A 27,049-nucleotide genomic window follows, 5' to 3' on the forward strand; every position below is an offset into this window, starting at 1 on the left:
TTCATCTGTTGATGGATATTTAGGTTGTTTTCATGTCTTGGGCTATTGTGAACAGGCCAGTACTATAATTAGTATCTGGTGAGTTTGGTTTATTGTTTCCTGTTGATCTGGGCTCACTGGAGGATTTGGGGTCAATATTGTTAGTGGAGAAATAAATGTAACTCTCACATCAACTTTTCTGTGTTATATTCATCATTCTGAACCCCATGTGAGGAGTAATTGGTCAGATGAGCACCTTGGCCTGCAAAGTTAAAAAAAAAATCACTTAAAAAAAGGCAGTTTATTCAGCCATGGGGAGGAATACAGTACTGATACAACATGGATGAACCTTGAAAACATTATAGTAAGGGAAAGTAACCAGATACAAAAGATATAATTATATAATTATATTTATATTAAATGTCCAGAATAGGCAAGTCCAAGATATGGTTTTTCCAGTAGTTGTGTATGGATGTGAGAGTTGGACCATAAAGAAGGCTGAGTGGTGGTACTTCTGAGTGCTTCTGAGCTGTGGTACTGGAGAAAACTCTTGAGAGTCCCTTGGACTGCAGGGAGATCAAACCAGTCTATCTTAAAGGAAATCAGTCCTGAATATTCATTGGAAGCACTGATGCTGAAGCTCCAATACTTTGGCCACCTGATGCAAAGAGCTAACTCATTGGAAAAGACCCTGATGCTGGGAAAGATTGAGGGCAGGAGGAGAAGTGGGCAACAGAGGGATGAGATGGCTGGATAGCATCACTGACTCAATTTAGACATGAGTCTGAGCAAACTCGGGAGATAGTGAAGGACAGGGAAGCCTGGCATGCTGCAGTCCATGGGGTCACAAAGAGTTGGACTAGACTTAGCGACTGAATAGCAGCAACAAATAGAGACAGCAAACTGATTAGTGGTTGCCAGCATCTGGAATGGAAAGGGAAAGTGGGGTATGACTAGGGGATACAGGGTTTCTCTTTGGGATGATAGAAGTGTCTGGGACTACATAGTGATGATGGTTACGTAACGTTAAGGAAGATACTTAATGCCAGTGAATCTTCTTTAAAATGGTTAAATTTTGTGGGGACTTCCTTGGTGGTCCAGGGCTTGAGACTTCGCCTTCTAGTGCAGGGAACGTGCAGTTTCAGTCCCTGGTCGGGGAGCTGAGATCCCACATGGCTTGCGACCTTTAAAAAGCCAAAACGTAAAACGGAAGTAATATTTTAAGAGTCAATCAAGACTTTAAAAATTGTCCACATAAAAAAAAAATCTTAAAAAATGGTTAAATTTTGTTATTTAAAATAAAAATATCCCTAGCAAATCACACTGTTTATTTTCTCTTATTGTAGGTATTTTGCCAGTGAACCATTTGCTGACTTCCATCGAGTGGAGGGCTTACAGGGGGTCTACATCGCCACGCTCATCAGTGGCTCCATGAATGAAGAGAATATGAGATCCGTTATCACCTTTGACAAAGGCGGGACCTGGGAATTCCTTCAGGCCCCAGCCTTCACTGAATATGGAGAGAAAATCAATTGTGAGGTATAGATGCTATGCTCTTGTTTGGATTGTTTAAAAACACTTATAACTGTAGTTCTACTCTGACTGTTCTGAAACTCTACACCAAGTTATCTTGGGGTGCTGTAATGAACTTGCAGGGGCGCCGTGGGGTATTTTAAGTTTTTGAAGGGTGCTTGACGTCTGTTGGTCCCCATGTGAATTTACTCTCTTGGGTTAGTTCATAGTTTCAACATTAGCTCATGCTATATGTCTTTGGATGACATATCTTTGTGAAGCTGGACTCTTGCTTGGCAGTTTACATAATCAAAAGCAAGTAAGAAAATCAGTCTGGTTTAGGAAATGGTAGTAGTGGTATCTGCTTAGATTCTGAAGTTTGAGAAGCTGTGCAGTGCCTAACAGGTTTCTACATCCTATTATTAAGTAATTGTGGTTATTTAAGGATGAGATAAAAGTTTTATTTTTTTTTCCAACTTAGATATAAACACATACAGTATTATCTCAAACTGCTGCTGCTAAATTATTAGGACATGTACTTTTTAGGTTGTTTGGACTTAACTGTGGTAAAAAACAAATATTAGTATTTCTTCTGATCTGAGGGTGTTATAAAAATAATTTACTGAGACACTGGTTGTGTTGGGAACCTAGAAAGTCTGGGAACCTGTGCCATAAGTTATTATTTCTGAGGAATGTCTTATAAAATTCTTTCCTGAATATAACTTAGGATTCTACTGTTTTCCTTACATGTGGCTTCATCTAAAAAGCTCACGATCCTCAAATGTGTTATTTGGCCTCATTCAGGGTTCCCATTCACCCAAGCAGCCCCTACCTTTTTCCTGGAAAGAAGTCAATGACTGTGATCCCTGGCTTTATATGATGCTCTACACTTCCATTTTCTTTTTTTTTTTAGAAAAATTTATTTTTTTGTCTGTGCTAAGTCTCAGTTGTGACATGTGGGATCTAGTTCCCTGACCAGGAATCAAATGTATGCCCCTGCATTGAAAGTGCAGAGTGTTAAACACCGGACCACCGGGAAGGGCCCCCCTCCTTGTTTTAAGACAGATATTTGTTAGAGAAATCCTTTTGTTATAAAAGTTAAGTATATCTAGCAAATCATGTCAGTTTTGACCTGTAAAATAAGCACAAATAGAGATACCCTATCTAGAATACTAGACGAGGCTAAGTAACATTTGACAGTCATTTTCTGGCTGGAGAGTTGGGCATAACGTGATCCTATAGCAAAAGACCTTGTTTGCAGAACTATTGAAATTTGAACGTAAGTCCTGGAGGCCAGTTGGAATAACTTCAAGTCTTGCAGAAGACACCTGAAGACTTTCTGCACAAATGCAGACTACTTAAAAAAATTTCATGTGGATCTTGTGGTGTTTATATCTCATATGTTGTACATCTGGAAGTGTATCAGTAAGACTTTCTGACTTTTGAGTCTTGGTTTTCCTTCTGACTGAGTTGCTTAAATCATATTTGAAATGCATCTCCAGTGACTTAGAAGATAAGTACCATGAAATCATTTCATTTCTCTGAGTGACATAAGAGAAATGCTGGGTAACACTGAGAGAGGGATAGCTTTCACATCTACTTAAGTTGGCATTGACTTCTTTCTTTCAAAATTTGCATTGAATTATAGTTGATTTACAATGTTGTGTTAGTTTCAGACGTACAGCAAAGTGATTCAGTTATGCATACATACACAGATATATACCTGTGTATACTCTTTTAGATTCTTTTCCCTTTTTGGCACTGAGTATAGTTCTCCATGCTATACAATAGTTCCTTGTAGGTTGATGATGGACAGGGAGGCCTGGCGTGCTGCAGTCCATGGGGTCACAAAGAGTCGGATGCAACTGAGTGACTGAACGGAACTGAGACTACCTGTTTATATATAGCTCTGATTTCTAACTGCTGTTCTCTGAGAATCTCAGAAGGAATTTTTTTTCCTTAGTATTTTTCTCTTTTCTCCCATGAGTGGCATTTACGTGGTGCAGATGATCATGTCCATCTGGGGTGAGGGTGGGGGCAGCCTGGCTGTGGCTCTGGTCTCCTTTGGGCCAAGTCTCCTTCCTTTGTGCCAACTGCAGTGTGGGCACAGGAAGCCTCGGCCTTTAGAGGGAGACTGGGGGCACATCACGTGATGACAGCAGCTGAACTTGTGTTGCAGCTCTCCCAGGGCTGCTCCCTCCACCTGGCCCAGCGACTCAGCCAGCTGCTGAGCCTCCAGCTTCGGAGGATGCCCATCCTGTCCAAGGAGTCGGCGCCCGGGCTCATCATCGCCACTGGTGAGTTGACTTTGCCTGTCGTCACTGATGGGTTTAGCTGCTGGCTTACGTGCAGCCGCATACACAGGGACCCCCGCCACCTAGGGCAGCCCTGGCTGTGTGGTCGTGAGATGTCCTGGTTGCTAGAGGACTCAGCAGTTCTGGTTGGGCCGGGTGATAAACTGACGTATTCTTGACCTTAGGAATAATTGCTCTTCTTGCATTTTAGGTTCGGTGGGGAAGAACCTGGCAAGCAAGACCAACGTATATATCTCTAGCAGTGCTGGAGCCCGGTGGCGAGAGGTCAGCTCCCTCCTCCCACACCCCTGTTCTTGTTAGTGTGAGAATGTGGGCCGTGTCTTAATGTGTCAGGGGCACACATAGCCTGTGGTGGGGGGCCCACAAAGCCAAGTGTGATTATGAAATTTAGAGAGGTACCCGGAGCCACACACAGGGTCAGCTGCACTGATTTGTTATCGCACTCCATAATGTGGGCTCGTGATTTTGCTAAAAACGTTACTTTGAATCAAAAACAGACTTAAAAAAAAAAAACCTGTGAATTTGTGTAAACATTCCAAGATGACAAGTTCCATGAGGATGAAGTGCTGTCTGTCTTGTCACTTCTTTAGCCCTGGGACTAACAGCGTCTAGTGTGGACACAGGGTGCTCAGTAAGGGCTTGCTGCACCCGTCAGCGGATTGTAATGTAGTGTCACATCGAGACCTGTTACTTCCTTTTCTTTGCGTGCTATGGCACGTTCTGTGCTGTGGAGGGACGCGGTGTCTGCCTTAAGTTCGTGTGACCAAGTTTGGATTCTCAGGAATCGATTATACCAGTTCCGAAGGGCTAGTGCTCTAGTCCCACAATGCTAACTCAGCCTTGGACATTAGAGAATTTCCAAACTTGTAAAACAAAAAAGCATTTTTTCCCTCACCAGGGAGATAGGCACCTGGCCTTGTTCTGTAGGTGCTGCTGTCAGCGACGCTCTGCTGTGCATGTGGGAAGCTGCTGGGGTAGAACCCCCCAGATCTCCCGCCAGCCGGGCGTGACCTCAGGAAGGCTGAGGGCTTGTCAGCAGAGCCAGCAGACAGCTCCCATCCTCACGGTGCCTTTCCTGGGAATGCAGCTTGTGCACTTTCATAGAGAAATACTCCGTATGTGAAGCAGAAATCATACCCAACATTTATTTGGGTCTTTGCAGTTTACAGACCTGCACGTACCTTATCTAATTTGGGGTAGGGCTCACCACTCCTCCAGCTGAGAGATGTAGGACCCAGACATCGTGTGTGTGTGTGTGTGTGTGTGTGTGTGTGTGTGAGAGAGAGAGAGAGGGAGAAAGAGAGACAGAGATACACTCTATAGCATGGTAGAGAACATAATTCTGTATTTGGATGAAGGAGACTGTTAAGTCCAGAGTAGTCAAAAACGTGTGAACAGTTTGGAATTTTGGGGTCATCCTCGTTCCACCCCCATGGGAGCGATTAAGCAGTGGTTTTCCTCTCCCCTGGAGCCGGACATTCCTTTTGAAATTGGGTGTTCTTTCCTCTGCGGATAGGCTTGTGGTTGGTTTGTACCTTCTGATGTTGGTGTAATCTGGAATTTGAACATCTGCAAGTGATTCCCTTCTGGGGAGAAAGCGGTGTCCCGTTCCTCCTGCGTGGAGGCTGATGGGGGGCAGCTGTCAGTGCCTCCCACCCGGCACGCTCCCTGCCTGCCAAGAGGTGGCCATCCCACAAGGGACCATGTTTTTGGATCTAGCAGAGAACTAACGAGGGGATGACAAGATTGAGTGTCTGGGTGAGGGGACATCTGAGTCCCCGTGGGCAGCCTTCTCTTAAGAGGGACAGTCTTGACTGTGTGAAGGGGATCGATGGTGGCCCAGGAAGAAGAAATGGGATGCAGTTGACAGATGCTGCCTAGAAAACTGATGACTAGAATTCTTGTTCCCCTTCTGTTCATACTACTAATTAGGTGAGCAAAGCCTCAGATTCATAGAGTTCCTTAAAAAACAACAACAACTTTATTGAGGCATCTAGAGGTACAATAAACTGCACGTATTTGAAGTATATAATTTGATCAGAATTGATCACCCTCACTACCTCTTCACCAACACACCACAATTAAGACTGCTTCATCGCCCCACCAAAGTATCGTTATGTCTCCTTTGTGATTCATCCCTCTCTCTACCCTCATTCCTCCAGATTATTAACATTTTCTAGAATTCTGTGTAAATGGACTCACACTGTGTGGTCTTTTGGCCTGGCTGCTAGCTCTCACTGTGAGGATTTTGAGGTTCTTTATGTTGTTTCATTTATCAGAGATTCTTTCCTTTTTTATTGTTGATTACTATCCCGTTGTGGGGATATTCCACAATTTCTTTATCCATTTGTCAGTTGATGGACATTCTCGTTTCTGCTGATTACAGTGTAGTTGTTACAAACGTTTAATTACATGTTTTTTAGGTGGACATATATATTTAATTTCTCTTGGTTAGATACTGCAGAAAGAAAAGAGTGGGCAATCTAATTGGTATATGTTTAACTTTTAAAGGAATTACCAAAGTGTTTTAAAATATCAAATTGTATTCCAAAGTGGATGTACCATTTCACATTTCCACCAGCAGTGTGTGAGTTCTGCTTGTTTCAGATGCTTGCCAACTCTTGATAAGGTCAGCATTTTAAATTTTAGGCATTTTAATAAGTGCGTTTGATATCTCATTGTAGCTTTAATTGGCATTTCTCTGACTAATGATGTTGAACTTCTTTACATGTGCTCATTGGCCATTTAAAAGATCTTCTTTTTTGAAGTGTCTGTTCAGATATTTTACCTATTTTAAAGAATTAGGTTGTCTTATTGAGCTGTAAGAGGTTTTTCTGAAAAATATATTCTGGATTTAAGTCTTTTTATGTGTGTTATAAATATTTTCTCAGTCTGTGGCTTGTTTTTTAAAATTTTCTTCACAGTGTCTTTTGAAGACTCGATGTTTTTACTTTTGATGAAGTCTAATTTATCAGTTCTTTTCTCCAGTATTTTATGCTCTTTGTTGTTCTGAGAGATGTTTGTCCTTTCCATGGTTGCAGAGATTGTCCCCTATTTATTCTTTTACAGGTTTTATAGTTCTAGGCTTTAGGTTTAGGTTTATGATCTATTTTGAGTTAATTTGTATATCTGGTATGAGTGAAGGGTTGATACTCATTTTTCCTTGTAGACATTCAGTTGGTCCAGTATCCCCTGATGGAAAGACTTCTCTTTCCTCCATTGAATTGCCTTGGTGCCTGTTTGAAAATCAATTGGCCATATATGTGTGAGTCTATTTTAAGGCTTTCTGTTCTACTCCATTGAACAATAAAACATTTTAAAATTAAAGCATGTACATTGTTTTATTTAGACATAATGCTATTGTACACTTACTAGACTGTAGTTTAGTGCAAACATAACTTTAATAAGCACTAAGAAACCAAAAACTATGTGATTTGCTTCATGGTGGTTTGTGTCTTTGTGGTGGCCTGGAACTGAACCTCCAGTATCTCTGAGGTGCATCTGTGCTTTGAAGATGTGCTCTCTTCTGATGTGAAATCTATAATCATTGGTTACCGTTTTCATGTATGTATCATGTCATCTTTCTTAAGATGCTTTGATATTGTTTTCTTATCTTTGGTTTTCAGCAGTTTTGTTATGATGTTTCTAGGTATAATTTTCTTCGTGCTTAGTGTTACCTTGAATCTATAAATTTATCTCTTTCATCAAATTTGGGGAATTTTCGGCCATTATTTTTTCAAGTATTTTTTCTGCTTTGGCTCCTTTCTCCTGTTCATCATGGCCTCCAATTATACCTGTTAGACCTTTTGGCCCGCAAGTCTCTGGGGCTTTTCTCTTTTAAGTCTTTTATTCTGTACGATCTTAAAATAGATCATTTTTCCTCTTCTATATTCATGTTTAAATTCACTAATTCCTTTGTCATTTCTATTCTCTCATTGAGCCCATCAGTGTCTTTCCTATTTCAAACATTTTATTTTCCTGTTCTAGAATTCTTTCCTTTTTTTTTTTTTTTAAAAAAAAAAGTAGTTTCCACTTCTCTGGGAAGAATTCTTGTCTTTTGCTCATTTCAGATGTGTTTTCCTTTACGTTATGAAACACAGTTATAACTGTTTTATACCATTTGGTAATTCCAACCTTTAGATCATCTTGAGCTTGGCACCCATTGATTGTCTTTTCCCTGGAGGATTGGAGACAATTTCCTGATCTGTATGTATGTTGAGTGATTTTTGGATTGTATCTCAGACTCAAAATGAAATCTTCTAGAGGATGTGGCAATTTTTGTTTTAGCATGTAGTGAACCTATTCAGATCCGGACTGTAAATTCTGCCTTGCATTCTGTGGAAACCTCAGTTCAGGTTGCTGAGTCTTTTCTGTGCTGGTTTGGGTCTGTCCCACACACATACAGCTTAGGGGTCAGCTGAAATCTGAGTCTATACACAGAATTAGAGGGTTTACTTCCTCAGACTCCCCACTCTGGGATTCCATCTACATTCTCTCCATCCTGCAGGAGCTTATTTTCTTGTCTGCTTAAGCAGAAAGTTTCCATAAAACTTTAGCCACCTGCCTGGGACTGCGGTATCCTAGGCTGGGGCATCCCCTTGGGGCAGAGGTGTACCAGGAAGCCTCAGTCATGTGGGTGGCGTCTCCAGGTGTTCAGTCCCCTTCACAAGCTGCCTGATTTTGTTTACTTTTCAGCATCCTCAGGTGGCTGTCTTTTTCTGTTTTGTCCAAAGGCTTTTGTTTGTAATTAGTAGGAAAGATGGGCTGTAGTGGGCTTGTTCTGTCACAGTAGAACCAGAATTCCAGTCGGTTAATTCTTTGTTTTTTGGGGGCTGTGCTGGGTCTCACTGAGGCTCACAGGCTCTAGAGTATGCAGGCTCACTAGTTGTGGCTCATGGGCTTAGTTGCCCTTTAGCGTGTAGGATCTTAGTTCCCTGAGCAGGGATCCAACCTGTGTCCTCTGCATTGGAAGGCAGGTCCTTAACCACAGGACCACCAGAGAAGTCCCTAGTTGGTTAATTTTTAATCACAGCTTGGTGAAGGTCAGAGATTGGAGTTTGATTCCTACCTTTGCTGTTTACAGTCTGCCACTTTTAATAGAAACTCTAGCTTTTTTCACTTGGCAAAAAAAAATTGGGGACTTCTCTGATGGTCTACTGGTTAAGAATTCACCGTCCAGTGCAGGGGACCCAGGTTCAATCCCTGGTCCGGGAAGATTCCATATGCCTTGGGGCAACTTAAGCCTGTGCACCACAGCTGTTGAGCCCACATGCCACCCCAATGAGAAGCCCACCCACCACAACTAGAGAGTAACCCCGCCGCTCACCGCAACTAGGGAAAGCCCACATGCAGCAGCGGGGACCCTGTGCAGCTGGGCATATGTAAATGAAATTAAAAACTGGGATGTGAGGACTTGCTCTGTTCCTCCCAGGGCTGTGTGGAGCAGGTGAGATAATGGCTGTGACGTGCTCTGGGAATGGACATTTGTATTCAGGTGGTGACATCCCTGCTGCGTGTGTGCGTGTGTGTAAGGTGTGCACTCTTCTTCCTGGCCACCTCCCTGGCAGGGGCATGAGCCCTGACTTTCTGTCTGTCTCTCCAGGCGCTTCCCGGACCTCACTACTACACATGGGGGGACCATGGCGGCATCATCATGGCCATCGCCCAGGGCATGGAAACCAACGAGCTGAAGTAAGTGTCTCCATGGAGCCTTAAAGAAATGTTAGTGAAATACAGCTGATTGACTTACAAGGTTGTGTTAGTTTCAGGTGTACGGCAGAGTGGTCAGTTATACATATATGCACATATATAAATCTATATATATTCTTTTTTATATTCTCTTCCATTATAGGTTGTTATAAAATAGTGAGTACAGTAAGGCCCCTACATATGAACAAGTTGCACGTTCTGAGAGCAATTTGTTCCTAAGTCCAGCAAAGTTAGCCTTGGTATACCCAACTAACACAATTGGCTGTATAGCACTGTATTGTAATAGGTCTATAACACTTTTCCTATGAACAATACATAAAAAGCAAACGCAAAAATGAAGAAAATATTTTAAGTCTTACAGTTTAGTTACTTTGAAAAGTACGGTAGTACAGCACAACAGCTGGCATACGGGGCTGGCATCGAGTGAACAGCAAGGAGAGTTGCTGACTGGAGGAGGGGAGGAGGTGGGACCGTGGGGCTGAAGGATCGTCAGCAACAGGAGACGGAGGGCAAGCTGCAGTCTCATTCATGCCTGACGTTGCTGGCTCAGGGTCTGGCTCCTTGCTGGAACCACGTGCATTTTCACGTCTTTGAAAGTTCACAGCTTGAAGGTTTGTATGTAGGGGACCTACTGGATAGTTGCCTGTGCTATGCCGTTGGTCCTTGTTGTTTATTTTATGCATAGTAGTGTGTGTATTTTAATCCCAAAGTCCTAATTTATCCCTGCTCCTGCTTTGAGAACTATAAATTTGTTTTCTGTGTCTGTGAGTCAGTTTCTGCCTTGTAAATAAGTTCATTGGTATCATTTTTAGATTCTAGGTATCAGTGATATCATACAATATTTATCTTTCTCTCTTTGGCTTACTTCACTTAGTATGATTAATTTCTGGATTTTTTGATGAAGCTTTTTAACATCATACTGTTCTTCCAGAAATTTAACTCTGTGATTATAAGTGGATCATTTGTTTCACTAGCTTATTGAGCACAAAATTTGTGACTAAGGAAATTATTTAAACTTTTCTTGTTTATAAAGTGGGACTGAAAATCTGCCCTTTGTATCTCAGAGAGGAACAAAAGAAATAATTTTATTGATTTGAAAAAGTGCAACTCTATATTATAAAATATTAATAATGACTGAAAAATTTACTGGAAAGTGAAAGTGAAAAGAAAGTGAAGTCACTCAGTTGTGTCTGACTCTTTGTGACCCCATAGACTGTAGCCCACCAGGCTCCTCCGTCCATGGGATTTTCCAGGCAAGAGTACTGGAGTGGGGTGCCGTTGCCTTCTCCAGAGGATCTTCCTGACCCAAGGATCGGACCAGGTCTCCCACATTGTAGGCAGACACTTTACCATCTGAGTCACCAGGCTCTTCAGCTTGTCTTAGCTTTGTGTGTGACATAGTTATTCATAGAATGAGTAATAATAATAATTAATAATAGTACATGAGTAGTAATTTCAGGAATACATTTTATTTGATATCCAGGTGACTTTTACTATGATAACCTTTGGTTCTGGGGTTTTTACAGATAGACCTGCAAAGGACATTGGGGGTTAATGGCTTCATTTTATAGATGAGAAAACAGAGGCTCAGAAAATAAAGTACCTTGCTCTAGATCCCCGCTCTGTTCATAACAGGCAAGACTAGCATTCAGGTCTTTAAATTACATTCTGTACTCTTTGCGGTACATTCCTCTGAAAAGCAAAAATGTCAAGAGTTAGTAACCTCTGCCTTCATGAATCTGATGTTATCAGAACCAGTTCTTTCATTACTTTTGTCCGAGTTGTGACAAAGGTTAATTTTGTCAACATTAGGCTGGGGCAGACTAGCTCTCACTTCTTGTTTTGGGGCTGAATTCATGAGACAGAGTGCTGGAGGAGGAGGAGAGGGCTTCTATAATCATCTCATTTAATGCAAGGAAGAAAACCTTCTTTTCCTTTACTCCTTTTAGAAACAGGACCAGCAGCAAGTCAGAGAGGTGGGTGGTTTGAAAAAAGAGATCTTAACAGCTGGTTTCTTTCCCTTGTGGGTAGCTGGACTTGTGCTGAGCAGCCTGGCCTCCAAGAAGCAGGGAGAAACAAAGTCCTGGCATTCTGCCGTTCACCCGGCTGTTCTCTGGTCCATGCAGCTCTGGTCAGCGGCTGCCTTAGAGCCAGGAGTCAGAAGAAGCCCTCTTTGTACGCAGCATGCTGTGTCCACGTTCAGATTGATGTTTCTAAAGAGGAGGACAGTCAGAGGGCACCTGCTTCCCACATTCATGTCATCATTTATTTATCCATTAATTTTTCTGTAGCTTTTTTTTTTCCCCCCTTTTGGCCATGCCAAAAGATCTTAGTTCCCTGACCAGGGATCAAACCCATGCCTTCTGCATTGGAAGCATGGAGTCTTAACCACTGGACCGCCAGGGAAGTCCCTGTTTATCCATTAATTTGTTAATTCCCATCTCACACGTTTCTCAAGCACTGATGGTGCTGGGTGACATGTGTCTAAAGAGAAATAGGACGTTTTCCTCCACTCTCAGGGAGTCCATCCTCTAGTGCTAAGACACATAAGTACACAGTGTGACATCCAGGACACTCTGAGAAGAGGATGGTAAGGGATTTCCGTGGTAGTTTGACCGCCCAGGAATACATTTCATTCTGAGTGTGGCAGTCAGACTGCAGAGACACACTTCCTGATTTTCCCTGTTTAACTCTCCTCCAGACTACATTTGCATTCCAAACTAGCTTTTCTGAAGCAGTTAACGTGATTCTGGTCCTCTTACACCATCTGTCGGCGCATATGTGCTCAGGGAACGCAGAGTCATTGCTAGCTAGCTGCAGCAAAACATGATCAGGAAATGAGACCTGCTGCCAGACGATCACAGTGCCCTCCGCCGACTCTGAACAATGACTGGGGTCGTAGACATGCGGGAGATGGGCACTCTAGTGTTCCTTTGTTTGCCCAGCTCATTCGGAGGTGTCTGTAGGTATGGTTCAAATAACGCGTTTGCAAATTGAGAATATGTTCAGGCCTCCTGTTGACAGGTGCATGTGTCCCAAATATCAGTCTGTGCTGGGCCAAAACCTGTATGGTGCAGCCACCTGGCATTTGTGTGTTGCTCACAGGGTTTTTTTTTTTTTTTCCCTTTGCTTCTCCTGCTGCTCTGCTTTTGACCTGTGTGCTATCAGCCTCATCAGAAGAGAAGCAGAAAATCCTATTGTAATTAGTTCAGATCTTTAAACCACATGAGTGGAGGCTCCTTCTGACTCAACTAGACTTTTGTTGCTAGTCTAGGGCTTCAGACCCTTCTAAGTCTGGTGTCCCCAGCCGAGGCCTTGGCTCCCTCCTTCGAGTCTCATGGCATTTATCGGCAGCTGTCTCGTTGATTTGGCATTCATCACATGCTGCCTCCGTTTGTTAGTTACCTTTTCATCATATGCCTGAATTCCTCAACTCATTAACACGGTCTTTGTAGACAAGGATTTCTATTCTACGCAGGCTAGCAGGCACTTAGTAAATGTTTGATTGTTTGATAAATAGGTCATGCACACTTAGTGTTCCAACATTGCTTGATTTTTTTCCTGGGTAATAAAACTGGAAGGGTTGGGATAGCATGGCAATCTTACAAACCCCTGGGGGTCGGGGGCAGTTCTGTGTGTTCTGTGGTCAGTGACAATCCCTGGAACACAAATGTGCGTGGCAGGGGGTCCCCAGATGTGTGCAGCCTGGTGAGAATGTGACTGTCAGGAGTTCAGGTTCACACTGGACAGAAATTGAACATATTTGTTAGGCATCATTTTAGGTCAATTGCACAAACATTTGTTGAATATCCATGAGAAGCCAGTTGTTGTTCTAGGAAGAGAGGATACAGAGGTTAGTGAGGTATCCTTTGGGAGCTGGCCAGCCCCACTGTGGCTCCGAGATGTTTCTTAACTAGCTGGAGGGGGAGACCGGGGGACAAGCTTTCTGACCCAAAGCTTACCCAACCTTAGGGAGTAAGGGATAACAGCTAACTCTAGTAAGAGGTTTAGTGGAACAGAGGTTGGAACCTTGCTTAATGTAAGAATTAAGTTTAGGTGGGGTTTTTTTTTTTTTTGGTTGTTCTTTTTTAATTATTCATGTCTTTCTCTCCCTAATTAGCACAGCTAACTAAGAGTTTACACTTACTTGTTTCAGCTTCTGCTGTGATTCTCCACTGAGGCTGTTTTTTTTGTTGTTGTTAATTGAAATTGAGAGTAAGAAGAGGAACAGTTTGTTTTTGCTCCTGCATGTCTGAAATGAGTAAATAAGAACTTCTTTTGGGAGTCGCGTACCCCTTCATTCAGCGTGCTGTCACTGTGAACCTGCTCAGGGGTTTGCAGGTCTTTCTTGTGTAGAATCAGTGTTCTTCAGAGAGGGGGGTGTTTTGTTTTTACACTCTGACCAAAAACAAACCCAAACCCTAGCTGGTCAGCCTGACCGAGAGGGACACAATCAGTTTTTTTTCTTCACGGTGGCTCGCCTGTCAGCAGAAGGATATTATTAGTAACTACTAATAATAGTAGTTGGGGACATTCCCCAAAGCCTCTTTCCTCATAGGAGATTTCAGATTGCATAGGGTTTCCCTCTGTGAGGCCCGAAAAGCCACTGCCAAGACTCCGCCCAGCAGAGCAGCTGTCTTTCCTAGACCTGAGTTCTGGAAGCAGCCTCACAGTACCAGAATGTGAGAGGTGGCAGATAACCAGTTTGTTTGGTTGCAGAACCTGATCTCATAGTAACTTTGATGGTTGAGAGTCACCCCGCACTTCATTTACCCCCCCTTGTGGTTTCTTCAGCCCCTTGAGTTATAGAGGAGGAGGTGTTCTTATCAGTCTTTAACTGTTGAGAAACTGATAAATGGGGTAATATATATATATATACATATATATATATATATATAAAATGCATTTCATTTAATTTCCTGTAACATAAAATATTAATTAATGCCCTTCTGTCTGCCAGTGGCAAAAAAGTGAGTAAGAGGTCTTATTCCTGATAAATGGTAGCTGTTGTAGAAGATACTGAAAAATCAGGTCATTAAATAAGTAGGTATGTTACTGAACCAAACTTGGGTCTGCTCGCCCATTTACTGACGTTGGGTTGTGGTAAAGAAAAGAGCAGCACTTATTGTAAGGCATCAGACAGGGAGTCCAGGACAACTAGTGCTCAAAAAGCTTGAGCTCCCTGATGGGTTTCAGGAGAGCGTTTTTTAAAAAATTTTATTTTGTGTAGGAGTATAGCTGATTAACAATATTGTGATAGTTTCAGGTGGACAATGAAGGGATCAGCCATGCATATTCCGTTCTCCCCCACCGTCTTTTCTCATCCAGGCTGCCACATAACATTGAGAAGAGTTCCCTGTGCTAGACAGTAGGTCCTTGTTGGTTATCCATTTTAAATGTAGCAGTGTGTAAAGACCAGATGAGGCTTTCCGGGTGGCATTAGTGGTTCAGAATCTGCCTGCCAGCGCAGGAGAGAAGAGATGCGGGTTTGATCCCTGGATTAGGAAATGGCAACCCACTCCAGTATTCTTGCCTGGAGAACTGCATGGACAGAGGAGCTTGCTGGGAGATATATATATATATATATATATATATACACACACACACACACACACACACACACATATATATGGGGTTGAAAGAGTCAGACATAACTGAGAACACACACACGCACGCGCGCACACACAGAGCAGCCCTGCAAAGTTCTCTGATTGCTTGATATTGAGGTAACAGTGTGGTGCCACAGGGGCTCACATTATCCATCCTTAGGCTCCAGTAGCTACGCTCAGCTCATTGTCATCAAGTCGTTCAACATCTTCCATTTGGTGGTGGTTTTAGCATCTGTAAAACAGCTCAGGAAATGTGCATCAGACACTCTTACATATATTTCAGAAAGGAGCTGCAGCGGAGAACCTGGGGGAGGGGTTTGCCTGGGGGAGGCATCATGGGGTCTTGCTGGGTTACAGGTATAGAGGGGAGTGCAGGGTCCTAGGGGAAACCACAGAAGGAGGGCCAGGCAGGCTTCTGGGAGGAGAGGAACCTTGGGCTGAGACTTCACGGGTAAATAACAATGCTGGGGTACTGTCCCAGGGTCAGAAAGAGCTTTAGGGGAGACCAACATGAATCAGTGGAAGGTGCAAGTCTTCAGTGTTGATAGAATGTAGATCTCAGGGTGGAGGTGTGAGGAGTGAGACCCGAGGTGGGTGTGTGAGAAGGGGCCAGGACCCCCCAGGACTTTTATGTGCTTTACCAGAGAGACTGGACTTTGCTTTTGAAGGGATGGGGTCCCTTCAAGGGTTTTAAATAGGAGAACGACATGGCTTGTATAGAAAGATGGCTCTGGCAAGGTTGAGGAGTGTGAATGTTTTAAACTTTTTGTTTATTATTTGTTGTTGGCCATGCTGGGTCTTTGTTGCTGCACAGGCTTTCCTCTAGTTGGGGTGAGTGGGAGCTACTTTCTAACTGCAGTGCCTGGGCTTCTCGTTGCTGTGGCTTCTCTCGTTGAGGAGCACGGGCTCCAGAGCTCGAGGGCTCAGTGGTTGTGGCTCCTGGGCTCTAGAGCACAGGCTCAACAGTCGTGGCTCGCGGGCTTAGCTGCTCCGAGGCATGTGGGATCTTCTCAGACCAGGGACCGAACCCATGTCCCCTGCATTGATAGATGGATTCTTTACCATTGAGACACCAGGGAAGCCCAGGAGCATGCATTTCCAAAGGACCAAGACTGGAGGTGAGAGATGTTGCTTAGATGGGGACCGAGCATTTTCAGGACTAAGTCTGTAGGAGTTGCTTTTTGACCAGACGGTTTGCAGGGGCTGAGGGGTGACAGGTCAAGATGACCTGTCATATCATTCACAGAAAAGCAGAGGAAAAGGCGTCGGCCGGAAGGACAGGGGGCTGAGTGCAGATTTGGACAGGTGAACTGACGTGGCTGTGGGATGTCCACGGGGAGATACGCAGCAGGAATCTGGCAACATTACGTCCTCTAGTTCCGTCTTCTGCCATCCATTGCAAGAATTGCCTGTCGTCTGTGATGGATGATCACCCAGTCTTTGCTTGAATAATTCTAGTGATGGAGACTTCGCCAAATTGAAAAATAAAAAGCTTCTATTTCAGCTTGGGACAATTCGTTGTTCATGTGTTCATGCACTCTATTTATCTATTCCCTTACAAGTGGAAGTTCTCAGGTCAGAGAGAGCCTAAATCTTACTCACTCCCATTTCGTGCAGTGGGCTCAGCTCTGCTTCCAGGAGATGCACCCAACAGGTATTTCCTCTTTTGCTGAAAGCCTTTCAGATGCTTGAGGACCCCTGCCTGTTCCCCGGAGAGCATCTCCCATCCATGGCAGACTGCCCCAGTTCCTTCCCTCCAGTGCTGTAGGATCCTGAATCTACACTCTGTAGGTTCTCTCTTGGGTCCTTCTCACACTATCAGGGTTTTAAGATGAGGGGGCCCGTTCTGCCTCCAGCAGCCTGAAACACACATCCCATTGGCATTGATCCTCACATGATCCTAGAGACTTGATTTCTGTTAATAAAAACCTAAAACTGTTTTTACACTTTGACAGCCTTCTCAAGCTGGTAGCTTCTACTAAATTATGTTTTTCATTGAGATGTCCTTTACACACCATGAGATGCTCTTATCTTAAATACACCATTTCATCCATTCTGAAGGTTGCTTGTCAGGATGGAGAACTTTTCCATCACCCCGGAAAATATCCACATGCCCCTCCCTAGTCAATACTGTCCCCTCAGCCCACTGCCACGAATATCCTTATGAAGACAGGAACACCCTTATCATTACCTTGTTCTCAAATCAAGAATCAACCCCAAGAAAAAGAAACAGGGTTCATTTGTTATGACTTGTGTGTGAACCTGTGTGTGTTCCCAGCTCTACCTTCCTTCATATCTAAGTTCTCTCAAATCAGCTGTTTCATAGTCCATTCTTGAAACCACTTTTTCTTCTTAAGGGAAATAAAACTACTTTTTTCTCATCTAGTTTTGAGATCTTCATCTGTTCTTGTGGTTCTTTTTAGAGATTATTAAAGGGAACTTTGCAGTCATTCCTTTAAATCTTTCAGTTCCCTCAAATGTGCTTTATTTCATATTCATTTTCCTTTAACTTCCTTTTTTTTTCCTGCTTTGTCCAGTTTGAAGATCATTCTCCTTAATAAAGATAAATCCAACGTAGAAATTGACTAACCTCTTCTGCTTTTCTCTGTCATCGCTATTTATACCATTAACCATCAGATGGATGATCCCATTCCATTCTGATTCTTTATAGAACTTGCTGGGAAACCAACCCATGTCCCACTGCCCACTAATCTGCCAATTATTTTGGTAATTTGAAGCATTATGTTTGGCTTATTTTGAGCTTGAGTTGTTTGGTCACTGTTCCTGCAGATTACTAGTGTGAAGAATTACAGCTAAAATTAATTAGATTGCTACGGCTCTTTAAGGTTTTGCCCTTGGTTATATGACTCTTTTCTCGTCTTGAATATGTTCCTTGAAAGTCTGAGCTCATCAGGACCTTTCTGTGGAACCATGGATTTGTGTTTTGAGTTTCTACTACTGCGTCCCTTGTAGTGTATCTTGGTTATATTATATTATTATCATCATTGTGTATATAGTCTCATCTTTTGGAGAGTTTTGACCTTGAGATTATGTCTGTATTTTATTTGAATATTTTGAATTCTTCCTTCCTAAGGGCCGAGGCCCTACATCCTCTTCCATGCCTGTTAGGAATATAAAGATGTCTTGGTTTGTTTTCTTGCAAGGTCCCTGTCATTTTCACTTCACCAGCACAAGTTCTCCTTCAGAGACCAGAATTCAGCCCAGAATAGATGTTACCTTAACTGTTGGGCTGATGATGTGACTGCCCTTTCTCCAAAATTCTGAAAAAGCTCTGTTTTCTAAAGGCACAGTTTATTCTTAAGTACAAAGCTGCACTCGGCCGAGCACCTGCTTTTAGTCTCAGTAATAATGTTGTTGTCAGAGTCTGCTGGGAACTTCTCAAGAAATGGGGTGATTCATTTCCTGAGGTTATCTTGGGTTCGAGGAGCTATTCAACAGAATTACCTACATGGTGTGCAAGTAGACAGACTCCCACTGTGATCGCAGAGCAGAGGGGTGGCTTCCATCGTGTCTGGTTGACAGACCGACTCTGCGGGTTCAGGTTGCTTTAAGGATGCTACTGAGCCTTTGCTTCCCCGGTGACACGGTGGCAAAGAATCTGCCTGCAGTTCAGGAGACGTAGGAGAAACAGGTTCGATTCCTGGGTTGGGAAGATCTCCTGGAGTAGGAAATGGCAACCCACTCCAATATTCTAGCCTAGAAAATTTCATGGACAGAGAAGTCTGTTGGGCTACTGCCCATGAGGTCAATAAGAGTCAGATGTGACTGAGCTTGAAAGCCTTTAGCTCATCACCCTGTCGCAAGAAGGAGACTAAGTTAATTTATCTCCTTATCTGCTTCAGATTAGCTTAAGCCAGAAGCACGTCAGCCAGAAGAGAATTTCTCCTCTTAGAAAGATCTGTAGAGGAGATCGCTCAGTTCCCTCTGCCCTGTCCCCACTCCACCCCCACCATGACCACAGTTTAACCCGTAGCCCCCTTGCAGAAGTACCAGTTTTAGTAATCTCAAGAGGAAGTGCTTGAATTGAATGACGTAAAAAGATTTACATCAAGTATTAAGACCCTGAGTAAAAGTAAAATCTCAAAAACTTGAGAAAAGTGAAAGAAAAGTTCTGTGTTTAAATTGGATTTTGGAGAGTTCCAGTAGCTCTGTGACCCTAATTGAACCCACTCTAGTTGAGAGGTTTCTTATGGTGAGCTTCTCACCAGCTTGCTAGGTGATGACGCCAATACCAGGCACATTTTCCTCTCCTCTTCCTCCTCCTTGTCTTTAATACAAAAGTTAATTTAAAATCAATACATTGAATTCATGGCTGCTTTTTTCCCCAAGAGGGCTTGCATACTTTTTCTGATGTAGTCTGCCTTTTCTCAGGACACACTTTCCTCCAACTTTTAATTTTTAAGACTATGGGAAAAGTTGGAAAAGTTGTGTAAAAAAGTACTCACGTTACCTTCACTTACACCTCATGTAATCACCAGTTGTTAATGTTTTGTTTGCTTTGCTTTTGCCATCTGTTTATCCTGTTTGCCATCTTTCCATCCATCCATCCCTCCTTTTAGGGGGAAATGATTTGAAAAATAGTTGCAGATATTGTACCCCTTCATAGCTCAATACTCATATCTTAAATAAATAAAAGTCTTCTCCTACACAATGAGAATGCTGCTATCATGCCAGAGAAAATGATCATGAACTTAGTATGATTTATTTTGTTGTTCAGTCACCAAGTTGTGTCCGACTCTTCATAACCCAATGGACTGCAGCAGGCCAGGCTTCCCTGTCCTTCACCATCTCCTGGAGTTTGCCCAAGTTCATCCCCATTGAATTGGTGATGCCATCCAATGCCAATGATGATGGCATTACTATAGGTATTACTTATAGACTGTTACATTTTCTCAGTTGTCCTATATTATCTGTAGCTGTTGATTTTTTTTTCCCCCTAATCTAGGATTCAGTCAGGGTTTACATTTGTCTTTAGTCTCTTTTTAATCTGTAGCAATTCCTCTGCCTCTTGGGTTGTTTGGTTGGTTTTTGATAGCCTTGATGTTTTGAAGATTCCAGGCCAGTTGTCACATAGAACATTCCACATTTTCAATTCATGCAGTTCATGGACTGTTGCCTAGATGATGCGTCATCCTCAGTGCTTTATCCGAGAGGTACATGACATCAGGTTGTCTTGCCCCACTTTGAGTGCTGCTAAATTTGCAAGATTTGTAACTCTGATCATCCACTGTAAATTAACCTTTCCTCTTTTGCAGTGAGTGAGTTGGTATCTTTAGACCATGTGGATGCTCTGGTCCCCAACATTCTTTCACCCAGTGTTTTTGGCATCCAGAGATAATCTTGTCTGACTTGGTTGTTGCAGTGGGGTTACAGCATAGTCACTTTTCTCATTCTGTCATTGTTTTTTAACAATTAATAGGTAGTACTGTGATATAATAATTTCCCTTCTCTTCCCTTTTTTCTTTATTCTGTACAGACCCATACCCTGTTTTCATTCATTGTATTATCTGTTACCATCATTTCTCTTTTTTTAAAGTTCACATTGTCCCAACCTGGCCAGTTGGAGCCCCATGGGGCTGGCTCCTATTTCTTTTTGCATCGACAGCATCAGTCTCTGAGCGTTTCCGTGCTTTCTAGCACAACCTTAAACTTCCCTGGCATTATTCCAGGATAAGCCGCTGCCCCAAGGAGCCCTGGTTCCTGTTACAGGTGGCTGTTATCCGGAAACCAGGGTCTTACCCCCAGACTTTAACTGCACGGATCCTCTTCTTACACCTGGGCAGGTACAGCACCAATGAAGGGGAGACCTGGACCACATTCGTCTTCTCGGAGAAGCCGGTGTTTGTGTACGGGCTCCTTACGGAGCCTGGCGAGAAGAGTACTGTCTTCACCATCTTCGGCTCCAACAAGGAGAACATCCACAGCTGGCTGATCCTCCAGGTCAATGCCACAAATGCCTTGGGTAAGTGCCTGCCTCTGTGGCCCTTTTCATGGAAGTACCTTTTTTTAAAAATTGGAGTGTGGTTACTTTACAATGCTGTGTTAGTCTCCACTGTATAGCAAAGTGGATCAGCTGTATGTATACATAGATCTTCTCCTTTGGGATCGACATCAGCTTAGATACTCTCAGAAGGGTCTGTAATCCACTGAAGACAGCACGTATGCAGTGAGTGAACGAGAGATTCAGAGGCAGTTACTCAGGCACTTCCTACCAGGGCCGTGCGTTCTCTGTATCCTCGTTTCCTGTGCGGTCCTGGGTACAGGTTGGGTTTAGGTGTATGTGTGCTGAACAGGTGAATGAATAAATGCTTGAAAACCATTCTTCCAAAGTAGCAGTTCCAGTTTGGCACATTTGGTAGGTAAACTCTACTAATGGTGCAGGGTCCTCTCATGGCTGTCTGGGATCTCGCTTCCATCTGCCGTCCCAGGCCCAGGACCTGCCAGTGAGGGAGCAGGGAGAGTAAACCTCCGCAGCATCCTCCTTCCTTCTTGCCCCCACGTGACCCTGCCCTCTGCTCCTTCTCTGCCATGGCTGACCTTATTCCAGCTGCCTGGAATGCTCTGTGGGCTACCTATTCAGTTTCTGCTAGCTGAAATCCTTTTCATGGATCAGGACCCAGTGCACTTGGCTGCTAATAACCCAGCCAGACCTCTGCCCTCTTCTCTGTGTCCAGAGCGGACGCGTACTCTTCACACCTTGAATTATAGATTTGTGTCTGCCGCGCTTTGCGTGTCGTCCCTCATCAACAGGATCATAGGTCTTCAGGTATAAGAACCTTCTCTGTGCATCTTTATTTTCTACCCACTGGATGGCCTGATAGCCTTACGGTCAGTAAGGGTTTAATAAATGCTTGCTGATTGGGATGGCGTTGAGTTGACAGTAGTTCATCTGTTCCAGGCAGCATTTAATCTAACCAAAAGACACACATATAAAAAAGATATAAACTACTAATATAGACATTGGTGTACTTTGGAATTCTTGTAGAAACCACTCTTTTTAAATTTTGAGTGGATGTGAGTAGATGGAGTAACCATCCAGGTTGTCTGACCAATTCTCCGCCTCCTTCCATGAAGGTCCCGCACCTTCCAAGCAGTGACAGTGGATTCTCTTGCTCATGGGCCACACTATAGATGCGTCCATGCCATCCTGGGAATCTGATAGGGAACAGTACTCTTCAGTGATGCCACCTCTCGGGAGTCCAGCCTTGACCTAACTCCCCAGAGACAAACACCTCTGGGGACCCAGTTCTAAAGGAAACTGCAGAATCTGCTCAAATCTTTCAGAAGTTTCGACTGTGAGCGCCAGGGGGGCTTGCTCCCTCCCAGGTTTCTCAGGCGGACATCTGTGTTTCTGGGGACACTAGAGGCAGGTGCTGCCTGGCCCCAGAGCCAGCCAGCGAGAGGGTCAGGGCAGCTCCGGGGCCTGCATGCCTGCTGGGCGGCAGCGAGAGGCCCAGGAAGTGGGTGGCTGGGCCACGGGGCAGGCAGGACAGGAAACGCCGCGTGAGCATGCCCGTAATGCTACATTTCCTCCTCCTCAGGGGTCCCCTGCACGGAGAACGACTACAAGCTATGGTCCCCATCTGATGAGCGGGGCAATGAGTGTCTGCTGGGGCACAAGACTGTCTTCAAGCGGAGGACCCCCCATGCCACGTGCTTTAACGGAGAAGACTTCGACCGGCCGGTGGTCGTGTCCAACTGCTCCTGTACCCGCGAGGACTATGAATGGTTGGTTCTCCAGCCACGCCAGGGACCGAGTGCTCTTCTGGTCCCTCAGCAGTGAGGGCAACAGGCTGGGGCGTCTGCCTTCCCCTGAAGAAAGGGAGCGGCTCACAGGAAACAAGTGTTTATTAAGCAGCTCTTAGGAGCCAGGAGCTGTGCCGGGCACTTTTTATGTCGGTTTTTCCATTTGGTTGTGTCAGCCGTGTGATGTGATGGAGATGTGACCCCCGCCTCGCCCCCCGTCCCCTGCCCCCACCAAGCAAGCTACAGTAATTTATGTAGGAATAGACTACTCTGGGATTTATTTCCACAAGGGCAAGCCAAGAAAGGAACATGCTAAAGGTTCCATTGTGAATAACTCCTTTTTCTTAGGAGCCCTATTTTCAAGGAAATTTGTTTTTTTTATCTGAAACAAGGATGTGTGTGTGTATGTGTATATATAAATATATATATAAATATATATATATAAATATATATATATAAATATATATATAAATATAAATATATAATATATATAAATATATAATATAATATATATATATATTTATATATATACATAGGCTTCCCAGGTGGTGCTAGTGGTAAGAATCTGCCTGCCAGTACAGGAGATACCAGAGACACGGGTTCGATCCCTGGGTCGGAAATATCCCAGGAAATGGAACCCACCCCATGGCAACCCACTCCAGTACTCTTGCCTGGAGAATCCCATGCACAGAGAGCCTGATGGACTACAGTCCATGGGGTGGCAAAGAGTTGGACATGACTGAGGCAACTTCGCATGCAGGCACATATATATATTTGTGTGTGTGTAAATATACATATTTGTTTATTCATTAGTCCTTGAGTGGACTATCTAAGGCGTTGCCTGAGAATGTAGAAGGAACAGTATGCGCACAAACAGTTGTAATGGGAGGTGGAAAGATGTAGGAACCTTGGAGGAGGAATGGGTGTTTCTCCTGGGACTGTTGATAGGAAAGAGGAGACTGTAGTTTAATGCTGCTGCTGTTGAGTCACTCAGTCGTGTCTGCCTGTTTGTGACCCCATGGACTGCAGCACGCCTGGCTTCCCTGTCTTTCACCATCTCCCAGCGTTTGCTCAAACTCATGTCCATTGAGTCGGTGATGCCATCTAACCACCTCATCCTGTGTCTCCCCCTTCTTCTCCTGCCCTCAATCTTTACCAGCATCAGAGTCTTTTCCAGTGGGCTGGCTTTTTGCATGAGGTGGCCAAAGTATTGGAGCTTCAGCTTCAGCATCAGTCTTTCCAATGAATATTCAGGGTTGATTTCCTGTAGGATTGACTGGTTTGATCTCCTTGCTGTCCAAGGAACTCTTAAGAGTCTTTTCTAGCACCACAGTTCGAAAACATCAAAAGTTTCTTTTACATCTTTATATTCCCCAACATTGCCAATAAGAGTGGTTTTCAAACTCTTGACTACAGCCCCTAGTAAGCAGTGTATTTTATGGTATGCCTCTTTACCTATACATATTTGTGTATGTAGACACAGGCATACATCTATATAAACAAAAGTTTTGTGAGCTAAGGCTTACTTTCAAGTACGATGAGTTTTGTGGTCTTCTGTTCTTTGTGGGGAGGAGAGGAAGCAGGTCCAGACCCTCCAATGTGCTTTCACAGGCTCACTAGTTTATGACCTACAGTTTGAAGAAACTGCCTATGAAGGGTAGTTGGCTATTGGAGTAATTAATGCTCTGCCTAGTCCCCCAAAAGGTTGAAAGCAGCCACTCTGTAAAAATTTGCCTGATTTAACAAGTGGGACCTGTTCAGTACAGTAATAAAACTCCTCCCTTCTGAATAATTCTCTGTTGAGGGTTTGGTATGGACTGTGATGTAATATACATGTGAACCACTTTTCCATGTCCCTGTTAATACTTTCCCTATAGTAGGTGTTACATGTAATAGAGTAAATGAAACCTTTTGGGTAAAGCACACCAACCTGGAAAATGCCTTTGGATTGGAAAATGCCTTTGGATTTCGAGTTGATGGTTTGGGCCAGACCTCGGGAAGTACATATGCCAGCTGCCTCATTTCAGAGCTGTCAGCTCCGGCATTGACAAGCAGTAACAGGACAGAGCCGAGACTAGACCTGGGACTCCTGCTTCCTACCCCAGGGCTTTACCTGGCTAGCAGGTGGGAGTGGCAGAGACGTGGTCCCCACAGGCAGGAGGTCTCCTGGACTAAGGGACTGAGTCCCAAAGTACGTGAGGAGGAAGCCAGGGTGATTTTAAGTTGTAAGTGGACGTGGTCTTAAATAACAGCAAAGCCTTAGTTTAGAAAAAAGACTATTCTTTTATTTTTTTTTTTTAATTTTTTTATTAGTTGGAGGCTAATTACTTCACAACATTTCAGTGGGTTTTGTCATACATTGATATGAATCAGCCATAGATTTACACGTATTCCCCATCCCGATCCCCCTTCCCACCTCCCTCTCCACCCGATTCCTCTGGGTCTTCCCAGTGCACCAGCCCCGAGCACTTGTCTCATGCTTCCCACCTGGGCTGGTGATCTATTTCACCATAGATAGTATACATGCTGTTCTTTTGAAATATCCCACCCTTACCTTCTCCCACAGAGTTCAAAAGTCTGTTCTGTATTTCTGTGTCTCTTTTTCCGTTTTGCATATAGGGTTATTGTTACCATCTTTCTAAATTCCATATATATGTGTTAGTATGCTGTAATGTTCTTTATCTTTCTGGCTTACTTCACTCTGTATAAGGGGCTCCAGTTTCATCCATCTCATTAGGACTGATTCAAATGAATTCTTTTTAACAGCTGAGTAATATTCCATGGTGTATATGTACCACAGCTTCCTTATCCATTCATCTGCTGATGGGCATCTAGGTTGCTTCCATGTCCTGGCTATTATAAACAGTGCTGCGATGAACATTGGGGTGCACGTGTCTCTTTCAGATCTGGTTTCCTCAGTGTGTATGCCCAGAAGTGGGACTGCTGGGTCATATGGCAGGTCTATTTCCAGTTTTTTAAGAAATCTCCACACTGTTTTCCATAGCGGCTGTACTAGTTTGCATTCCCACCAACAGTGTAAGAGGGTTCCCTTTTCTCCACACCCTCTCCAGCATTTATTGCTTGTAGACTTTTGGATAGCAGCCATCCTGACTGGCGTGTAGTGGTACCTCATTGTGGTTTTGATTTGCATTTCTCTGATAATGAGTGATGTTGAGCATCTTTTCATGTGTTTGTTAGCCATCTGTATGTCTTCCTTGGAGAAATGTCTGTTTAGTTCTTTGGCCCATTTTTTGATTGGGTCATTTATTTTTCTGGAATTGAGCTGCAGGAGTTGCTTGTATATTTTTGAGATTAATCCTTTGTCTGTTTCTTCATTTGTTATTATTTTCTCCCAATCTGAGGGCTGTCTTTTCACCTTACTTATAGTTTCCTTTGTAGTGCAAAAGCTTTTAAGTTTCATTAGGTCCCATTTGTTTATTTTTGCTTTTATTTCCAATATTCTGGGAGGTGGGTCATAGAGGATCTTGCTGTGATTTATGTCGGAGAGTGTTTTGCCTATGTTCTCCTCTAGGAGTTTTATAGTTTCTGGTCTTACATTTAGATCTTTAATCCATTTTGAGTTTATTTTTGTGTATGGTGTTAGAAAGTGTTCTAGTTTCATTCTTTTACAAGTGGTTGACCAGTTTTCCCAGCACCACTTGTTAAAGAGGTTGTCTGAAAAAAGACTATTCTTTTAAATTTCTCTCTTAATTCTCCCAATAGTGTCAAGGAGAAAGTCTCACTGGGTGAGATGCAGCAGACTTTTCACAATTGCTAATCCGTTTTAACAAAGAGAGGGCAGGCCCAGAGTCTGGATGGGGAACTGGATCCAGCTAAAAAATGCAGTATTATTTTGTTTTGGATATCATGATCTGTCTCGTTTTTGTCTATTTATGGTGTGGATAGTGGTTTTCCAATTATGGCTCTGATATAAAGTTTTTTTTGAAATGTGCTGGTGTATAAAAGTGAGTATTTGTTAAAGGGACACGTTAAGTAACTTAAATATGTATATATTTAGGTGTTTATTTAGCATTGTTGGATCTTGGTTGTGACATGTGCAGTCTTTGTTGCAGGACACTGACTCTCTCTCTAGTTGCAGTGCTCAGACTTGGTAGTTGTGGCCCAAGGGCTTGGTTGCACTGCGGCATGTGGGATCCT

At 43.4% G+C, this 27,049-nt stretch overlaps 1 protein-coding gene across 1 annotated transcript in view; it reads left to right on the forward strand.

Annotated features, from left to right (window-relative positions):
* SORL1 (sortilin related receptor 1) overlaps positions 1-27,049 on the forward strand; it is a 159,505-nt gene that overhangs the window by 55,485 nt on the left and 76,971 nt on the right. Inside the window, exons 9-14 of the mRNA XM_043901325.1 lie at positions 1,326-1,518; positions 3,671-3,788; positions 3,997-4,070; positions 9,409-9,497; positions 20,929-21,107; positions 22,687-22,873. Coding sequence (XP_043757260.1) covers positions 1,326-1,518; positions 3,671-3,788; positions 3,997-4,070; positions 9,409-9,497; positions 20,929-21,107; positions 22,687-22,873 — 840 coding nt within the window. The remainder of the gene's footprint in view (positions 1-1,325; positions 1,519-3,670; positions 3,789-3,996; positions 4,071-9,408; positions 9,498-20,928; positions 21,108-22,686; positions 22,874-27,049) is intronic.

The sequence above is a fragment of the Cervus elaphus genome, chromosome 1 (genome assembly GCF_910594005.1).
Source record: "Cervus elaphus chromosome 1, mCerEla1.1, whole genome shotgun sequence".
Lineage (NCBI taxonomy): Eukaryota > Metazoa > Chordata > Mammalia > Artiodactyla > Cervidae > Cervus > Cervus elaphus.